The 20,293-nt window shown below is 44.7% G+C and overlaps 1 protein-coding gene across 1 annotated transcript in view; it reads left to right on the top strand.

The window, feature by feature from the left end:
- LOC134541665 (uncharacterized) overlaps positions 1–19,982 on the top strand; it is a 33,534-nt gene extending 13,552 nt beyond the window's left edge. The window contains exons 3-4 of the mRNA XM_063385272.1: positions 17,444–17,625; positions 19,455–19,982. Coding sequence (XP_063241342.1) covers positions 17,444–17,625; positions 19,455–19,929 — 657 coding nt within the window. The 3' untranslated portion in view covers positions 19,930–19,982. The remainder of the gene's footprint in view (positions 1–17,443; positions 17,626–19,454) is intronic.
- Positions 19,983–20,293: the final 311 nt, after the last annotated feature.

The raw sequence follows: 20,293 nt of genomic DNA, 5'->3' as shown, positions 1-20,293 counted from the left end.
AGCGGAGCTGAAGATGGCCTTACACCCGGCAAATTCACCGACGGACCTCTTAAAACCGGAAGCGATACAGATGGTGACCGTGCTGGCTGGTTCTCAGGTCTGGCCGCTAGCTTCGTTCCCAACAGGTTATACAATAGGTCTAGATGATTTCTCATTGCATTCAAGCTTTGATTAATGATATGTGGAAACTGAGAACATGAAGTAGCTCCACTAACGAGACTATCAACTTTAACCTCAATACTCGATAGAGACTCCTTAATAAATTTAGCATTATGTTCGCGTAGAGAACTCATCAAAGTATTAAGTTGAAATTCCATACCGGACACTATTTCCTTACTTACAAGCTTCGGTTGCTCGCCCACGAGTGTTAAAAGCTCTGTAAATGTCGCGCGATCCGTGGCATCAACCTGCCGTAGGTATGCAGTCGTATCAGAGTGTTTTTCGTAGAGACCAAAGCATTTTTGATTGCTTCAAAGTGTTGTTTGTGTATATATAAAGCCTCGTTGTATTTATTCAGAAAAATGTTCTTTAGCTCGCTAAAGTTTCTATTGCAACCAACTGCCTATTGACAGAGCCTTCAACAGCTCTTTTGGCCAATGACTGACACATATCACTATCCGCCTGACGCAAGTAACTTCCCAAACCCCGTTGCAAGTCACGTGACGAGCTAATGAGATCCTTCACATCCGTAAAAAACACTTTCAGCTCATCACTACTGACATACCAGATTTTTCAACTCATGTAAAACTTCCTTCTCTGGTAAATTTTCCCGAATTTTATCGAAAACATCTATATATACTCTTCTTGTCAAACTGACGTAGATACATGAGCAAATTGTTATTAAGATGATGATATTAGTGATAATCAAAGCATCCGAAACTTTCATTCCTATTTCTTTAGCTTCGCGCCGATGGCGAGAAAAAGCGAAGAAGCACAGAATATCAGATCCTAGGTTAATTGACACTTTATCGCAGATAATGTACGACTGTGAATAAACTAGATACCTTTACGTGCATTCTAGCCTGCACTGTGTCAAATACCGTGTTAGATATTATGACATTGAGAAGGATTGTGAACGTCCGCCTGTATACTTTGAATCGTGTCACAATAATATCAATTATCGCATGTGCTGGGATAAATCATGCCCATATACTGGCATGAGACTATTAACATCGTTTCACTGTGAAGATAAGAACTGTTACGTGCACTTATGCCATCCGCTGGCTAAACATACAGCAACCGTTGATGAACTCAGGACATCTAGGGTTAAAAATGATGAAACTTTTATAGAGCGCTGTACCGGAACCGATCATTGTCAGAAGAAATCTTACGATGTTTTGTTGGGAGACGATGACGACCTGGACACGCCATGTTTAGGTCACCTATGTCCTATTTACCGTGCGAAAGTAATAAAAGAGTCAAAGAGTTTTCACGGTTGGCGCAGCACACACGAAATTGCCGGCGTTTTTGGTCAATAGGAAAGCTTGTGCTAACATTGAGTGTCCCGAGCAGCACTGATTTCTGTATTCCGTCATGGCAGGTGTGTCGACGGTGGAAGGTAGAATTACTCGAGCCACTTCGTATCCAAATCCACTCGTGTATTTTAATACGAATAGCTTGACGTTTCCCTCCACTCTGCATCAGATTAAAACATTTGAGAGGAACAATGATATTTCCATTAATGTTTACGCTTGCGTAGATTCTAAGGGGAATATCGTTGACAAATGTTTTAGTGGCAAATTTGAATCCTGGCTCCAGCCTCTTCACGTATCCTCTGAGCGAAGAGAGAGACATGTAAATATTTTGGCGATTCGTTCGAGTGGCACGACAGAGCACCTACATTTTGTTTACATTAAATCAATGTCCAGATTATTGCATTCACAAGTGTCCCAGACACATGATAACAAATGGATTTGCGAGTACTGTGTTCAGTATTTTACAAGCGAAGACAGATTAAATTCACACACTTTTCTCTGCAGCCAGCATGTAACGCCCCTCGTGCCTCAAAATTATATTATTTTAATTTAATAAAAAGGCCTTGGAAACTGCTGGGCAAAAAATATTAAGAAAATTAAAATTATTTACCAGAGGGGGCACGAGGCGGTGAACAAGAAAAATTTCATACTCCCTACACACAAGCCACTTGGGAGTTCGTGGATCGTTAAATAGAAGAAGGTATATGATTAATAAATACACTACATCAGTAGCTTGGTCTATAGGTTTTCCTGGTTTATTATGAAGAGGTTTTGTTTTCGCATTATTTCGACATGACAATAAAGATCTTAGTAAGTAACAAAGCTAAGGGGGCGCCCCGAAATTATTTAAAACAATACATATTACACTTTAACAAACAAATGATTACACAAACAAAAATTTGAAGTATTACACCAAATTTGATTCGCCCAATGATTACATAGATTATTAGTTTCCTTGATTCTACATGTTCTTGTGGATTAAGTTCTTAAGTCACTGCTCGCTGGTAGGCTACTCATTCTTTTAATGTAGTTCGTAGTTATAAATGGGGGGGGATGTTTATTTTACATTACCACCCGGGTCTTCAAAGGATGACGTCGGACCGGGAGGAAAACTCTTCTTAGGGGGGAAATCAGCTGGAGGTCCCGAAGAACATGCGGGGAGCAATTTGTCTCCCCAGCACTGGGACCCTGTCTGAAACACAAGTCAAATTCAAAACGAATTAGACCTGCTTCCAGACAGTCATACACAGTCGGCGCAAAAGGCCAACAAACGGGAATTTGGGTAGGAGAAAAAAAGGCCGGATTACTCACCAAACAGGGTGTAGATTCAGGGCTCACGAGATGTCTCGCGCCGACATCAGGATGGCGCGCACTGAGAAATCGCGGATGCACGAAAGAAACCAAATTTTTAGGAAAATAAAAAAAAACTAAAATTTAACTAAACGTGACTTTTTCTAAAGACTACATCTGACTGGCTACTGTACAAATGGGATCACATCCCTTAAGGCAACTGACTACATCTCTTATGCACACGAATTCGCCGTTCCCGCGAAAAGCCTCTTAGCGCAGAGGACGCCGAGAAGACGTGGTCAGTAGCCGAGGTCAGAGTACTGAGTCCCGGCGATAGCGGACAAGGCTCCTAATTAAATCGGATGGTCGGCCCTAGGGAAAAGGAGGGGGAAGGTTCGGCTCGGGGCCGAAAACATGCAGAGGTGCCCGAGGCAGGCGTGACAACAACACGACATGCGTGCTCTCCACCGGCGGTAACAGGAAGCTACAAAGAATCGACTTAAACAGGACGCGACTCGAAAGCATAGTGCCTTATGGCGTCTCGGCGCTGCTCTCTAGCGGCATAAACGGGAACTAACTGAGGCGGTGAGCTGACTTGCCACCAGGTGTCACGAGCGTGTGCTCTGCACGCTGGCGACCAGGCCCGAAGTGGCCTTTTCTGCCGCTAGATGTCGTGGAGGTCTCTGTAGGACCAGGGAGAATGTCCTTGAAGTAGGCCATTGTCTTGGCTAGGTTCACGTCAGGTCACTGCTCCTGGCTTGATTTCTCAGAACTAAGGAGGGTAGAGAGAGAGGGGAGGGTGGACAGAAAACGCCACTAAGCTGGGAACGGAGGTCCACTGGAGACCAGTTCGTGACGAGACTAGCTAGTCTCAGCAGGCCTCTAAGAAGTAGCAGCTAGCAGGCCAGAAGCTGCTCTATGCAATTTTGGTCATGCAGTGAATTAAAATTACAAACCCGGGACGTGACTGCAGGCGAGAGAAATTTCAACCGGCCTGCCCACGATCACATTAGACAGCAAAATATCAGATTGGCCCCTGAAAAAAGGTGCTTCAGTCCACTGGCACAAAGTATAAACACGTGGCGTACACCGGCCTAACAAAGCAACCAGATAAATGCAAAAAATAAAATTTCCAAAAATAAATTTAAAATTATAGTAAAAATTTAAAAAAAGGTGTCGAAATGCCTAATTTCCGGCACAAGCATCAATCAGTGTGGTCCTGTTTCCCTACAGAAGAGAACAAATATTTGCAATTTACAAACATTGCAAAACATGACCGCCTCGGCTTTATTGCGTACTGTGACACTGAGTGTTACCTTAAGCCTTTCTCCACCTGTTTGCCGGTGACGAGTCTTCTAGCACCACACGGGTAAATGAACACGTGCCTTATGCATGTGTTAATGTGTGGGTACGATAGCTCTTTGACCAAGTATGTGCAATTCGAGGGTGATAATTATTGTATTGCTGAAATGGTCACAGAATTAGTTTCAATGTCAAAGTGGGTTTGCGATATTTATTCAAAGACCATAGCTGTTAAGACACCAACTTCGGCCGTCTCTGCAAAGCTTGCGAGTCAAACACACTGCCATATCTGTCAGCAGGTATTGGCTGGGCAGACAGTGTTCGATCACTGTCACCTGTCTGGTGAAATACGTGGTTATGCCCATTCTAAATGCAACCTAGCTTTCAGGATGCAAAAGAATCAACTCGTCGCGGTTTTTCATAATTTCTAAAATTACGATGCCCACTTTCTAAAGAAACATTCAGTTTCGCGGCGGATTTCACAGCCGTACGGTTCCTTCGTTGTGTAGAACCCCAGAGAGGTCAAAGTCCTTGGAGTTACAATGGAGAGCTACAAGTGTATTACCAAATACATACCTGTCTCAGGTAATGCGCAAGGAGGCATGCGCACTGTGCGTCTTGGGTTCATACATTCACTTAACTTTTTAAATTCATCTCTGGAAACTCTTGCTGGCAATCTCATGCCAGATAAATTGAAAGTCACCCGTTCAATGTTTCCACTGTTTCAGTTAGCTACACGTAAAGGTGTGTTTCCCTATGATTTTGTTAAATCTAGTGAACAATTGCAGACTGCCTCGCTATCACCTAAGGAAGCGTTCCATAACGTAATGAGTGGTATGGACATGAGTGATCTGGACTATACTCACGCTCAAAATGCTTGGGACGCCTTCCATTGTGTCACATTGAAAGAGTACGCGCTTAGTTATCATATCCTAAGGTGGATACTTGTTTGCTGGCTGACATATTCGAGTCGTTTCTTTTCCTTACAGTATTATTCATTAGATCCTGCCCATTACATTACCGCCCCCTCGCTTGCATGGGATGCACTTTTAATTAAAACCGGAGCACGTCTTGAGCTGATAACTGACCCGGATATATACCTCTTCCTAGAGTCAGCCGTTCGTGGAAGTATAACCAACGTAAGTCGACGTCACGCGAAAGCCAATAATTTTTACATGTCCTTTCACGACCCGAGCCTTCCGTCTTCTTTCATCTGCTATTTCAATGTAAACGCTTTGTATGCTCACGCAATGTTAGATAAACTTCCTGTGGGCAAATTTGAGTGGGTTCCCAGGAATGAGTATGCGAGTTGGGATTTCAACACCATTGGCATAGATGGCGATACGTCATATTTCGTGGAAGTGGATTTGACCTTTCCCGATGATTGTCACGACCGCCTATCAGACCTGCCTCTCGCCCCTGTGAATGGCGTACCGCCAAACGGGCGTATGAGTAAATTATTGTTAACTCTCGCGCCGTGTAATAATTATGTTGTCAATGCTAAAACACTGCGGCACTACGTTCAGTGTGGGGCGGTCATTGATGAAAATTTAGTTCTTATAGAGTTGCAGAAAGGTTCGATAACCTTCGATAAACCTTTGTACCCGGGCGTCGTCATTTTAGATTTGTCAAAATTGGTTTTATACGACTTTCATTATAACTATATGCAAAAAAAAATTTCCTCCACAGTCTGTGCATCTCTTGTACTCGGACACTGATTCATTGCTTTACCACGTTCAATGTGATAACATTTATTATTCAATTCGTCCCGACTTAGCTTCACGTTTCGACACATCAAATTATGAGCCAGATAATGATCAACGCTTCCCCTTAGTCAACAAGGGCGTAACAGGAGTGATGAAAGATGAGGCCACTGGCAAGATCATTACGGAATACGTGGGTCTTCGCCCGAAACTCTACGCATACAAGATGGAGGATGGTTGTTGTATGCGTAAAGCGAAAGGAGTTAAGGCCAACATAATCCAATCACTTCTGTTCCCTCAATACCTAGATTACTTGCTTAAAAATTCCTGGATTATAGACAGTCAATTCCATTTCCGTTCGCGAGGCCACGCCGTGTTTACGGAGCGAGTGAACAAGGTAGCACTGTCTTCAGGAGACGATAAGTGTTGGCTTTCTGAAGACGGTGTCAGCACATTACCTTGGGGGCATAAAGATCTGTGTCCTTCTCAAACTCGTGCCTCGCCCGATCCTCCCTAATAATTGTACACACTTCCATTTTTCCTCCGATTACATTCACCAGTGAGACAAACACTGCTGATGTAACCTCAATGCGGTGGCTTCAAGTGTATCTGTGTGTGTGGGGGGGGGGGGGGGGGGTCGAAGGCACACATAAGCGCTTCTTCCACCTCCTCCCACAAAAAGAATAATCCCGAGGGGTGTGTTCACCTCCCCCGCGCCGCGCCATGTCATGCAAACTGACCCTTTCCATTATGCATGTGGAGAGAAAATCCGTCGGTATGTTAAAGAAAAGGTGTAGAGATGTTTGTAAAATACTCCCTGTTACCATGATAGCTTGCATCCCCAATTATATTAATTTACATGCTATCCTGATTTAAAAGTAATGTAAAAAAATACTAGCTTCTTTTAGGCATGGTCGGGCAGAGAAATTTGACTTCGGGCGGGCTCGGGCGGGTAATTGTCCAAAATTTTCGGGCTCGGGCAATCTCGGTCGGGCATCAAAATCAGTTAATGAAATAAATTTTGAACATAAAATAGTCGTACTTAAGTTTGCATTGACAAACCTGAACTGTTTTTATTTATTTACTATACCGCACTGATATGAAAGTTAAACATTAAACTAAAAAATAGAGTGCATATTAATCTTGGAAATAAAGTGATTATTAACTAAATTGTGTTTGGGTAGCTGCTTGAAGGTTCATTGTCACTGTTGATTGTTTGACCTACACTTCCACTGGTATCCATTTTGGTAAAATAATGACATGAATTAAATAGAAACAATTCACAACCACTTTCTGCAAATGCCACGCAACTACAATGTGTGTAATTAAAGTCAGCTTATAATCCTTCTCGCACACAGCAAGCAGCTCCACCGACCTTGAACACTACTTTGTGACTTGAGCAGTGAGCATCCGCCGTGCGTACGCGCGCGCGTTTGTGTGTGTGTGTGTGTGTGTGAGAGAGAGAGGCGGGCGACCAGCTGCATCGTGTCAGCCAGCGAGAGTAACGGTAAATGTTGACCTTGACCACTTCCGCTTGCTGCAGGGCTCGCTCTCTTATATCTGTCTCCCCCTCCCACAAACACACTTGCTGACCGGGCACCTTCTTTATCTTATCTCTCACGCACACTCACTTCACCGGCTGGTGCCGGGACGGCGGCGGCGTGGCATGTTCCTGCAGCTGCCGCGCGTTCCAAAAAAAGAAGCTTTGTTTACTTGCGCCATGCGGTATTGCCGTTTTCCAAGGTGCCCGATATTTTCGGGCACTGAAATACCCGCCCGGAATTTCGGGTATATTTGATACCCGAAACACTGCCCGAAATTTCGGGTACCCGACCATCCCTAGCTTCTTTCAAGTTGCCTTGATAGCATCTCAAAGTATATTAATTTACATGCTATCCTGATTTAAAGTAACATAAAAAAAATACTAGCTTGTTTCAAGTTGCCTTGATAGCATCTCAAAGTATATTAATTTACATGCTATCCTGATTTAAAGTAACATAAAAAATACTATCTTGTTTCTTTTTTTTATATAATATATAAATCGTCCTCTTGATAGGATGCCTGAAAATTGTGTGACGTTCTACAGGTCTCCCCACCCATTATGGAGAGGATCCCATCAGCATTGGCTGCCTCTTTCTTCGAGGAAGAGGTTGAAGAGTGGGCGGGTATTCCACCCGACATTGCGGGCTGTTTCGCCGAAGACCTGAAGGAAGGGCCGTCGTCTCCCCCTCCTCCACCGCCGGCCACTACGTTGCCGCTTCTGTTGGTGGCCAGCCCCTCTGGGACATGTCCCTGGGGTCGGCCGCTAACAGCCGACGAATACAGAGGATACCGGCTACCTGATACACAGCAGCAGGTGCCGGCTCTGCCTAGCGGCAAGGTTGTGGCCCAGCTGATGGCGATGGATGCCCAGCGGGGTGGGGGGGGATAATTTTGGTAAAAGAGATAAATAAAACAAAAATTTTTAACAAAGTAATATCAATGTGTTGACTACATTATTTCAATATCCAATATGCTATTTACGTTACTTGTGGCTGGTAACTTACTAGGCACAAGTAATTTTTAATACGTGTAAAGAACTACACGGTCATGGTGGCGAGCTGGTGTCGACTGCCTCCCCTCTGTGATTGGGGGAGAGACGTGTCTGGTTTAAAAGTTTTTAAAATTCGTTGACTGTTGTAACACGTAGGATGTTACTTTTGTCTGGAAAAAAACACGTAATATTTAATCTAATTTGTAGCAATGCACTACTCCTAAGAGATATTAAAACTGATGTGAGAAATATATACATACATTATTTTTTTTATTTTTTTTTTATTTAAATAAATGTTACGTAAACGAGACTCGTAAGAGATATTAAAACTGATGTGAGAAATATACATACATTAAATTTTTTTTATTTTTAAAAGAAATGTTACGTAAACGAGACTATCGCAAAAGAAGAAAATAATACTACAAGTTACTTTTGCCTGGCAATAATCAAATGGCAGGTACAGGTAACTCTGTTAATAACACACACACACAACTTCCTGCCACTTACTGGAGTAAAAAAAATTTTTGTTACACATAATATTTTATTTTTAAATTGAAATACTATTTTTATAATTAACTGAACTAATGCATATACATACACGTAATATTTAAAAGGGGGGGGGGGGGGGGGATACATATTTTAACTTGAGAGAAAATACATTTGTATACAGGTACACATAATATTTTAAGTGTGGAAAAAAAGTATTTTAACTTGAGGTAAATCTAAATAATATTAATTGAAGGCTTTGCTAACGGGCGCAGAGCGCTGGCTGACGGTCCCTAAACGGGAGGCCGTCTGGGTTGTTATTACATCAGGAGGGGCAGCGCTGTCGCCACGTTTCTGCGAGGCTTGCGCGATACAGCATTGGCAATATAAAAAAATTAATATAATGACTATAAGAGAGAATACTCTCTATATGCACAAGACATTCTTTAATAAAAAAATTCTTTTAGTTATGAATAATGACAACTGTGTGTAACGTAATAAGAATACTTCTAATAAAATGGGTGATATATTATTACTTTTTTTTAAGTAATTTCCACTGTATATTTAATTACTGGAAAAACAATATAAATATATCACTACAAAAGAACATATGTCTTTAACACATAAAAAAAATTGTGTTTGAATTCGCCGACTAGTACTAAATATACCTAAAGTATTATTATTAACACATAAATAATGCTATAAGTATAGGTAATGCCTATAGCTCTTTTTTTCTTTTCATTATTGTGGTATCCAAGATGGAAGACATGCTACATAACAAATTAAGCATAATATGACTATACTGGTCTAGTACTATAAAAAATGGCTGCCCTCTAGTGTGTGTTTTGAATTTGGCACCTACTACTATAGTCATAGAGTAGTGGCTACCGAAATAATTTTTTTATATTCAAACTTGAAAAAACCAATGGCTATAATGAAAAAAATTATGGCTGCCTCGTTTGCTGTGCTACAAGATGGCGGCTTACTGCTATCGATTGTCATCTATAGAATTATTTTATTTTCAAAGTTGGCTGTTCTGGATACTTCCTAGCAGCAGAAATTATTATTTTTTTTCAATGTTGATAAAAAAGCTGCCGGCCGCACAGCTGCCGACAATATAATTTAAATTTCCCGCCTAGTACTATAAAAAAATTAACATGGTGGATTACATACGTTTTTAAAACTTCCACAACACAAAACAAAATTTTTATAAGCATGTATACAACATCTTAAATTATTATTTCCAACTGGCCTCATGGCCGTGTAGTTAGCATTACTGACTACCAATCCAAAGGTTGACGGATCGAATCCCCGCCGCCGCGATACCTCCCATTTTTGTACTTGTAAAAATAAATATGGCACGCAACACTAGCGCTCCTCAGCTTCTTAAATTATAACCAAGATGCCGTTGCACGAGCAGACGACGCTCCACGTGACATCAACAACCACCTGAGGATTCCCTCCACGTGGCTCCCGGCCACGCCCACCTCCTGCCACGCCCACCCGGACACGTGGTGCCACACCCACCTGTTTGATGGTTTACAGTGTCACAGAACCTATGTGCTCCCCCTACTTCCCAGGAGGGTAGCAAGTTCATAACACTGCACCTAGGTCTCGGCTTGTTGTGGCATACTGGCATGGTTAGGGTGGGACACACACAATCGCTCAGGTAGTAGGGGATACTACGTGACCTTAAGGGACGTCCTGAAGGGTCGGGTTTGCTCCCCGCCTACCTTGTGGGTATTGCCTGCGAGTTGAGGACCATAGACAGCGGCCACGCCCTAGGGGTGGGCGTCGCCTGCGGATACAAGACATACAGTGTGGGGGTCGGGTCGTCAGCAATGTACTCGCTTACGGCTTTCTGCCTCTCTGGCTTCGGGTAGTACCCCTCCTCGTCCCTTAGATTCGTCTCGCCATCTGACAGGTAGCACTCGGAGATGTCTATGCCATTCTCAGAGATTGGATGCGAGAGGCCCTGTCCTTCATCAAACTCCTCCCCTTTGTCCTCCGAGTGCGGTTCTACGACAGTCACCCAGGTCTTCTTTGTTCCCGTCCAGGTGCTCTGAAGGCGAAGAGGCGCCTCAGCTACCCACCCCTCACACTCGCTGTCCCTGGGCTCCGCCACTGATGGCTCCCGCCGCCCCCCGTCACTGGTGGCCCCTCCTCTCCATCCCGTCTCCAGATAGTCCAGGGTCGCTTCCAGGCCCTGCCAAAAGTCCTGGGCATGAAGCCCCTGACATGCCCCCTCCCCTCTGACCCTACTTGGCACTCCCATTCCCGCAGCCGTGGGCATCGAGTCCGTTGTTGCATCAGGTGGTGTCAAATCCGGTGTGGTGTCAACTGGGGCCGAGTCCGACAAGTCCATGTGTTCCGCAGTGTCTGTGCCAGTGGGCGACGGGTCCGATTGGGAGTCCCCTACCTCCCTAGGGGCCTGTGGATGTCTCCCCCTACATGATTTTGGAGCCCTGGTTTCTGCAGAATGAGATGGCATTGGTACAGTCGTTGGCTTTACCTTCCCTCTGGACAGCCCTGTGTCCACCTCCGTGTCCGTTACGCGTGTGTATCTTCGCCGGTCTGCCGCTTGGCTTCTGTACAAAGTAGGACATAAGTCCAGCCTGACGCAGAACCAGTCGGGGCCCCGCCCATTTTGGCGCCAACCCCGCGCAGAATTTCTTGGTGCCTGATGACAGGGGATGTTGGCGCACAAGTTCTGCCCTTGGACTAGTTCTGCCGGCATGTACCCCGTGACCGTACTCGTCCTATGTCTCAAGCAGTACAGGAGGGCCGGAATATGCGTGTCCCACTGCTGTGGTCCTCATCCAACCGGAGACGGAGCTGCGCCTTGATCTCTTGGTTCCGTCTCTCGGTTGGGTTGGCCCTCGGGTGGTATGTGGGGGTAGTGTGGTGGTCTACCCCCCACCTTCGACATGCATGCTTCCACCTGGCTCCTGTGAACTGGCAGCCGTTGTCGCTGAAGACCACCGCCGGGTAACCAACCCGGGGGTAGACCTCCCCTTCCAACAGGGCTATCAGCGTGCCTGAACGGACATTGGAGACGGGGTAGGCCTCCACCCACCTGTTGAACAGGTCTGTGACAACCACGAGGAACCTTTTCCCCTTGCTGCTCCAGGGATAAGGGCCCATATGGTGTGGAAGGGGTACTGGGGTCGTCTGGGATGCTGCTGCTCCTCGCCATCCAACCTCCTCGCCTTGCAGTGCTGACAGTGAAGACATCTCCCCACGTACTCCCTGATGTCCCGGGTCACCCCCGGCCAGTGGAATTTGGTGCGCAATGCCTCTGCCGTCTGCTCCGCGCCGGGGTGCCCCGCGAGCTGGTGTTCATGGAAGTACGCGGGGCATAGATTCACCACGACTCCATGTCTGCAGGTGCCCTACTCTGCAGGACCCCGTCGACCGCCCTCTGGTACGGCAACACCTGGGTGCCACACACCTCCGCAGCGTCTCCCGGCTGCACCTGCTGAACCGCACTGATGAGGTCGGCTAGGGTGTCTACTTGTTTGGGACTGGGGTTCTTGGGCCGCACACCCGGACGACTCCCCTATGGAGGAAGGAATGGCCCTGAGGGGGAACCAGGTCCTCCCAGGACCCTTCATCCTCATACACATTGGTCGGGTCAGGGTGCCAGAAAAGCTCATCAGCGAGCTGGTTCGTCTCAATGGCACATGCTCAACTTGGAAGGCGTAGTTCTGGAGGGTCATGGCCCACGTAGTATATTTGGACTTAAACTCCTGCATGGTATTCAGCCATCTGAGGCATTGGTTGTCCGTCCTCAGGGTGAACTCCTTGCCTTCGAGGTAGTGCCTGTAGCGGCTGACCACCCACACTACCGCCAAGCATTCCTGCTCACTTACGTCATAATTCCTCGCAGCCGGCCCCAATTTGGAGCTGGCGTACTCCAACACTCTCGGTTTCCCGTCGGGGCCGACCTGGTATAGCACCGCCCCCATGCCCACCTTGCTGGCGTCCGTCTGCAGGTACAGGGGCTCTCCTGGTGCTATACGTGAGAGGACGTGACTCTCCCGGAACAGGCGCTTGACGGCAGCCAGGGCGCGGTCTGTCTCGGCGGTCCACCTGTACTTCGTCTTGGGCGAGAGTAGGTCTGTGATAGGGGCAGTCACCGTCACGAAGTCCGGGATGAAGGAGCGCAGCCAATTCAAGAGGCCCATGAGCCATGAGGCACTGCAATTTTTTCCTCGTGCGTGGGGCGGGTTTAGTCTCTATCAGGTCCAAGTGCTCTGGCAGTGGCCGGCAGCCCTCCGCATTGACGATATGTCCCAAGTATCGGAGCTCCGCCGCCCACCCGCTCGAGGACCATGGCGAGGTGTCGCGCGTGGTCCTCCCACGACTTGGACCAGACGATCACGTCGTCCATGTAGGCCGTGACGGACCCGTCCAGGACGCGGACCATCATGGTCTGGAAGGTCATGGGGGCGTCCATCAGCCCGAACGGCATGGCACAGAACTGGAATCTGTGGCCATCCGGGGCGGTGAAGGCTGTTTCGGGGCGGTCCTCGGGTTTGACTGGGACCTGCCAGTAGCCGCTCTTTAGGTCCAATGATGTAAAAATGGTGGCGTCCCCCAGTCCCGCAAGGGCATCTGCAATGTTTATGAGGGTTGGGGGTGCAGGGATAGTTACCGAGTTTATGGGCTTAAAGTTCACACAGAAGCGGAGAGAACCGTCTTTCATGATGGCCATAACCACTCTACTATTATAGGGGGATACACTAGGCTCTATCACCCCATCCCTGAGCATCTCCGCAATCTGATCCTGTATGGCTTTTCGCTCGACAGGTCCAAAACTGTGGGGCTTCACGGAGACAGGTTGATGGGGCCGGGTCGAGATAGAGTGCTCTGCCATCGTCGTTCGTCTCAGCATGTTTGTGGCGGCGAAGACTTGGGGATGCTGTGAAAGCACGTCCTCGGACAGGGTGACGTACTCAGGGGGCACGTCATTGGCGATGTTTTCCAATCGGACCGGATTAGAGGGAAGGGCGGGAACCGCTCGACCCACGCCATACACCGTGCGACGGCCCTGGCGACCCACGTGCAGCTTACCTTGCCAGATGTCGATGGTGGCATCCTCCTGGACCAACCATGGTAGGCCCAGGATCAGCTCATCTCGGAGTCCATGGTGACACTCTTCACCCGATACCGCAGAGCCCGTCGGCAAGCTCGAATATTATCCCCCGCTCGATAAGCTCGTATGCGAAGATGCGGCGACACTCCTCCCATGGCTTGCTATCTCGCCGCACGATCTGATCCCTGCGTGTGACGTGACGCATCATCGCCCGTTGTCGCGCCCGCTTCCACACCACGCCACCCTGTTTCCTGCGTGGTTAACGGCCCGTCCTACGATTCTGTACGCCACTGCAATTATGCACTTTTGTCCGTTGCACTGGCTAAAGATTGTGGCCACACTAGTTGGGCGCCACTTGTTATCATCGAGGCTGAGCTCCTGTGGCGTACTAGGTGCTCCGGCTGCTCTGGGGTAGAGGGGTTCGAGCCATGTGGCCATGTCCTCCCAACTCTGCCTCGCACGCTCGCTGCCGACTGCTGCGTTGCGCGCCCGCTCATTGCCTGCCCCCCCCTCCCCCCCTCCATGGCTACACTGCCCCGCACACGCGTAACTGGCAGGAGGGGCGTCGGCGCATCATTACGGCCTGTAGGAAGCCAGGGAGGCACTTGGGTCGACGTCAAAGTGTTTTTAATGACGCTAACGTAACTTACCACTATATTCTCACAAATTTTCTCTTGTTTAATATATTTAACATAACCACTCTTTAAAATGGTCAATTTCTGGTAAGCTTCTTGTAATATCATGCCTTGTTAGAGAATGATTGGAAAACATGTCATGAAGTAAAAATAAAAAAAGAAGCATGAATATTTATTATAATTAGAGATGATGAAAAATCGTTTTAATGATATAGCCGCGAATAAATGCGACAAACCCGTTTACCAACGATAAAATGCGATAAACTAACCAACTTGTGAATTTGCGCTACATATACTATATAACTAACCATTGTGTTATTTTGAGTTACTGACAGAAGCAAAAATTTTATCTCTTCAGTCATAAAATATTTGAATATGGATTTAGTGTGGGAACTTGGTCCTACTTTGAGTCAGGTCATGGCAAAGGAGCAGCTGATGGGATCGGGGGTACTTTAAAGCGTACTGCTGATAGAATTGTAGCAAACAAACAAGACATTCAGAATGAGTTGGACTTCTTTGAACACAAATAAAACTCTTCATGGTTACAAAAGAAGATATTGATTGTATCAAAGTGGCACTTGCTTCAAACATACCAGTCATGGCAGGTACATTGAAAATGCACCAATTGATTGCTAAAGAAAAAGGAGTACTGCATTATTGAGATGTGAGTTTGCCATAAAGGGGAAGTTAAAGGATTTTGCAATGTTTTGGTGTGAACACATACAGCACTTCATTGACATAGATCAAAAAGTTGAAACGTACCAGTGGTTCTGAATTAGGTGTAGCAAAGACTAAACAAAAACTCAAATACTGTGAGGTTTATGATAGTTCAAGTGAAGAAGTGGATGTAAATGAACAATCTGATCATGAAGAAATAGATGTGCAACTTGAAAATGTTGTGTCGGAATTCCCAGTGTTTCAGAATCGTCACCTGTCTAGCATTAAAAAAAGGCAGTACTTGCTTGTAGAGCTGCTTGGTGGTAAAAGAAAACCCATAAAATCCAAGTACGTTGCAGTAGCTCAAACTAGTGTAGACAATGGAGACATAAAAGTGATGTACATGAAAAGTGTTGGTGGTAGTGGGAAGTTGTTCAAAATACAAGATAATGATGTTTCATATGTAAATTATAGTCAAGTATTGGGTATTTTGAATACACCAATTTTAAAAATGAAAGGTGTACAAATATATTATGAATTTGAAACCCGAATCGATGTTGTTGAAAAGCCTTAAGTTGCACAGTGACAGTATATGATGTAATAGAGCCAGTATTTTAGTGTTTTCCCCTATGTTACGATTGTTTTACTCTGTTACCAGAAATATTTTTGTGTTTATTTCAAAGTGGATGTTATAATGCTAGGATTTAAATGTGTTAAATTAATTTTTAATATCTTGTAACTATACATGTGGGTTTTGGTAATATTAAGAAAGACAACATGACAATGGTAATTGTTTGAGAACATTTTGTTACAGAGGGGTATATATGATGAAGTTTTTCTTTACATTTTAATTTAAAAAAATGAAACAATGTTTACATTAGTTAAAATTAACTACTAAAGTAACATTATGCTTGTAAATTGTTTTTAGTGTTATTATTTTGAGGAATGTTTTATTTTTTTTATTGGTAACAGCGGAAATTTTTTGTTTCATGTATGCGGATTTTTGTTCCCAAATCACATTTAAGGGAAAATGTGTGATGCTGGCAGCTTTTCTATGTTCTTAAACCTTTTACCAATAACATCAAACCAATTATTTCAAGATTAAAAGAATTTTTTTTTTTTTTTGTAAAATTGGTTTGTGTGAAATGTCTATTTAAATCTGAAATGACCCATGTATCACAATTATGTTGCCCTACATTTAATAAAATGAAGATCAATCTTTGTTTACTCATTTGTCTGTTGAATACTTGCAGTTTGAAAAAAGAATTCTGACTAATTTTTAAAAGTGAAGTAGTGTAACAGTGCAAAATAAGGGTCGGAGAGAATTTTAATTTGGTCAGGAAAAACCTGGAAAAGTCAGGGAATTTCATTTGAGATTTTGTGTGGCCACCCTGGTGTTGTGCTTGTGAATATGTTGTCCATACCGCTGCATGTTTCACACAAGACTTGGTAGATAATAAATTTTCATAATATCACCACTGAATACCTACTTTCAATATTGCCATTAACATGGGATACCATGCCCAAATTTCATTCATTAAATTTGATACATACACATGTGATGGGTTGTAAAGATTGTCTTTTTTATTGAGTTCAGTTAAAAATTAAATGTTACACATTTCCAGCTATTGATTTATTTTAATCAGAACTGTTTTTAAATATAATTAATTATCTTTTAGGAAATCAAAACTATTCATACATACCAAATTTATGCTAACATTCTTTCACGACCTATTTCTCACTTAATTCAGATTGTGTGATTAAAATATTCTTTGGTTAAGGCTGTAAAAGTAAAGAACATAGACTATTAAAGTGAGAAACGCTTTGAAGTAAGTTACTTTGTAATAAGAGTTTAAAGTACGTGGAGCAGAAACACTTGATGTTTGCAGAAGAATGTTTGGACGTAGTTGGTGCATTGTGTTTGTGATCCAAGTATCTTGGGGTAAGGTTGGGGTGCGCCCCACTCCTACAGCTTGCTGGCTGTGACGAGACGGCAGGGTGTGCTTGCTGGCTGTGACGAGATGGCGGGGGGTGCTTGCTGGCTGTGACGAGACGGCAGGGTGTGCTTGCTGGCTGTGACGGGACGGCAGGGTGTGCTTGCTGGCTGTGACGAGACGGCGGGGTGTGCTTGCTGGCTGTGACGAGACGGCAGGGTGTGCTTGCTGGCTGTGACGAGACGGCGGGGTGTGCATGCTGGCTGTGATGAGACGGCAGGGTGTGCTTGCTGGCTGTGACGAGACGGCGGGGTGTGCTTGCCGACGCAGGACGTGTGCGTGTGGGCGGTCGGCAACCTGGCGAGTGGCGGGGACGCCTGCTGGCAAATACTGCACGACCAGGGGGTCCTGGACAAGCTGCTCCGCTTGCTGCACACCAGCGACGAGATGCTGACGTCGACGCTCGTGTACGCACTCACTCATTACGTGAGCGCCGGCCTCGACGCCATGCCGTAAGTCCGGCCCTCGCGCCACTCACTTCCTGGCGAAGAAGCCATCCAGCATACACTACCGTGGATTGAAGATTTTTTTTTTTAAATTTTATTATTGTACCTAAAACCTGTTGCTTTGTAATCTTTGAAGTTCAATTTATACAGTAACCATGTGCACCCTAGTCTTCCAAAATAAGTGTCATAATGTACAGTTTTATTAAGTCACAAGATGACCCGGTGAACTTCGTAGCACCTAAATTTAATTAGATTGTAACTCTTCATGAGCGATTTATCAATCCCTATCAACCTTCCAACTCTAATTCATTGAGATCGAGAATTTTAACTGCATCGTGTGCGGTTTGGGTTTTGTTTGGTTTTTGAATTAATTTGTGGTTATGTCTAAGCCTGCAAAGTCATTTTGCGCTGATAGAATGGCTGATCAAAAAAGGATGTTCGCACAATGTAATAAAATTCGCTTTAACCAATTCAGCAAACATATTCTCAAAATCCACTACCTTTATTTTACGAAAAAAAATTTTTTTAAATATAACAGATGCCACACAACCGCGCGGAATGAATAACAGTCATGCATGGCGCAGCTCTTATTCCTCGAGTCTCGCTGAAACAAATTTAATGTATTTGTGGTTATGTCTATGCCTGCAAAGTCAATTTACCTTAATTGAATGGCTGATCAAAATGAATGTTCGCAAAATGTAATTAAATTTGCTTTAACTGAATCATTTCTCAAATTCCACTACCTTTCTTTAACGAAAAAAAATTATTTCAATGTAATAGATTTCACACAACTGCACGGAATGAAAAACACACAGAGGAAAAATAGTTATGCATGGCGCAGCTATCAAACGAAAGGTCCGCCACGTACGCAATCTCTTGAATGTAATCGGAAGTGGCAATTCCCATTCAAAATTAGCAATTTTTATTTTTTCATTATTTCGGCTATTTCTTTGGGTTTTTCCTAATGTTTTTTCCCTAAACCACCCCGTATTGAGGCAAACAAAACAAAATAATTATTCAAACTGGTCAAGCCATTTTCGAGTTTTTGCGAGACAAACGCAATGCAATTGATTTTTATATATACATAGAGACTTAACTAATGCCCAGCATGCGTTGCTATAACTCTATATCTCTCTATCTGTATAGAGCTCTCTATACCTAACTCTATCTTTCTATATATCCCCTTCCCTTCCTCTCCCCCTCTCCCTCCCACTATCTTCCTCTGTCCCACCCTCCCTCCTGCCATTATTATTCGGACTATAGCAAAGAGGAAATACTATAAAATACCTACAGGTAACTATCCATACGACTTGCGCGCCACCTTAAAAACTACTTTAAGGTTTGGTGTTATCATAATCTCACCTAGACCGTGACCTTCCTCGTGTTTGGAAGGTAAAGTGTGCAAAATTTCATCGAGATTGGACCAGTGGTTTAGGAACACATAGAGGACAAACATAGAAACATACAAAAGTAATTTGAAGTGGCATTTCTGATACAAAATTACCAAATTATATTTTTTCGATTTTTCTGCTGTACCTTTGAGTTTTCTTAATGGTTTTTTTTTCCCCTAAACCATTCGTGTAATGAAGCGAACAAAAAAAATCTTTCAAATCGGTCTAGCCGTTTTCTAGTTATAGCGAGACTAACACACAGCAATTGATTTTTATATAGAGAGATTAGACTAGTGGGTCCACAAAATAAATTATCCAGAATAATTGATGATATAATGTAAAAAAAAAAAAACTTGAGTGTGTAATTTGCCAAAGTTTAATGGGGAATTGTTCATTTTAGGGAAAGATGCAGCATGCATACATGTTTCTGTTCTGTTCGTACAGGCCGGAGGTGTTGGCAAAAGTAGCCACCGAGACGCACCAACTCCTGGAGCTCCAGCCGGCTTCGTATTGGCTGCTGTTCCTCCTCTCGTTCCCGTCAGCTTCCTCGGGCATCCTGGTCGGCAACCACCTGGTCTCCCGGTGCTGCCAACTGTTGGTGGACCTCGCGGCGAGTGGCAGCAGCGTCGACCAGCAGCTGTCGAGAGTCACGGCGCTCCTGAGGATAGTTGGCAACCTGGTGGCAGGGGCGGACGGGACGGGGGCGATGGAACTCCTCTCCTCGCAGGCCACGAGTGCCTTCAAGTCGCTGCTCGCCGTGTCGTGCCCGCACGTGAGGAAGGAGTGCGTGTGGCTGCTCGCGAACGTGTGGTGTCACCCGAACGAAGCCGTGCGGCAAGTTTGTAGCATGCGTGGCTTTGTGGATCAAGAACTGCAAGAACAGCTCAATACTTGCGGGGAAATCATTCAGTGTAGTTGACGCATTGGATTTGTGATTAAAGTGGTGTTAATAAATAGTTTTTTTTTTTTTAATTTTGCACATTTAGTATTCGTGTATGGCTTAAATGACTGTGCCGAAGCATGCCAGCCTAGTACTGTAAATTTATGTAGACGTAAAACTTTTGTAAAATGTTCATGAAAATTATTTAATACTACATTACTCATTAATAAAACTTGGATGTAATAAATAACTGGTAAGACTGGCACTCGAGAATTAACGGTATTGGCCTGGAATGAAATGAAACTGTAGAAAACAGAATCATGATGGCTTAAGTGGGATTTGATCCCAAGACTTTCGGAATGCAAGTCCAGTTTCTTGTTACTGCCCCCATCCTGCTTCATTA

Source organism: Bacillus rossius (assembly GCF_032445375.1).
Source record: "Bacillus rossius redtenbacheri isolate Brsri chromosome 4 unlocalized genomic scaffold, Brsri_v3 Brsri_v3_scf4_1, whole genome shotgun sequence".
Classification (NCBI taxonomy): Eukaryota; Metazoa; Arthropoda; class Insecta; order Phasmatodea; family Bacillidae; genus Bacillus; species Bacillus rossius.
Note: the sequence above shows the minus strand (reverse complement) of the source record. Positions and strands in the feature narration are given on the sequence as shown.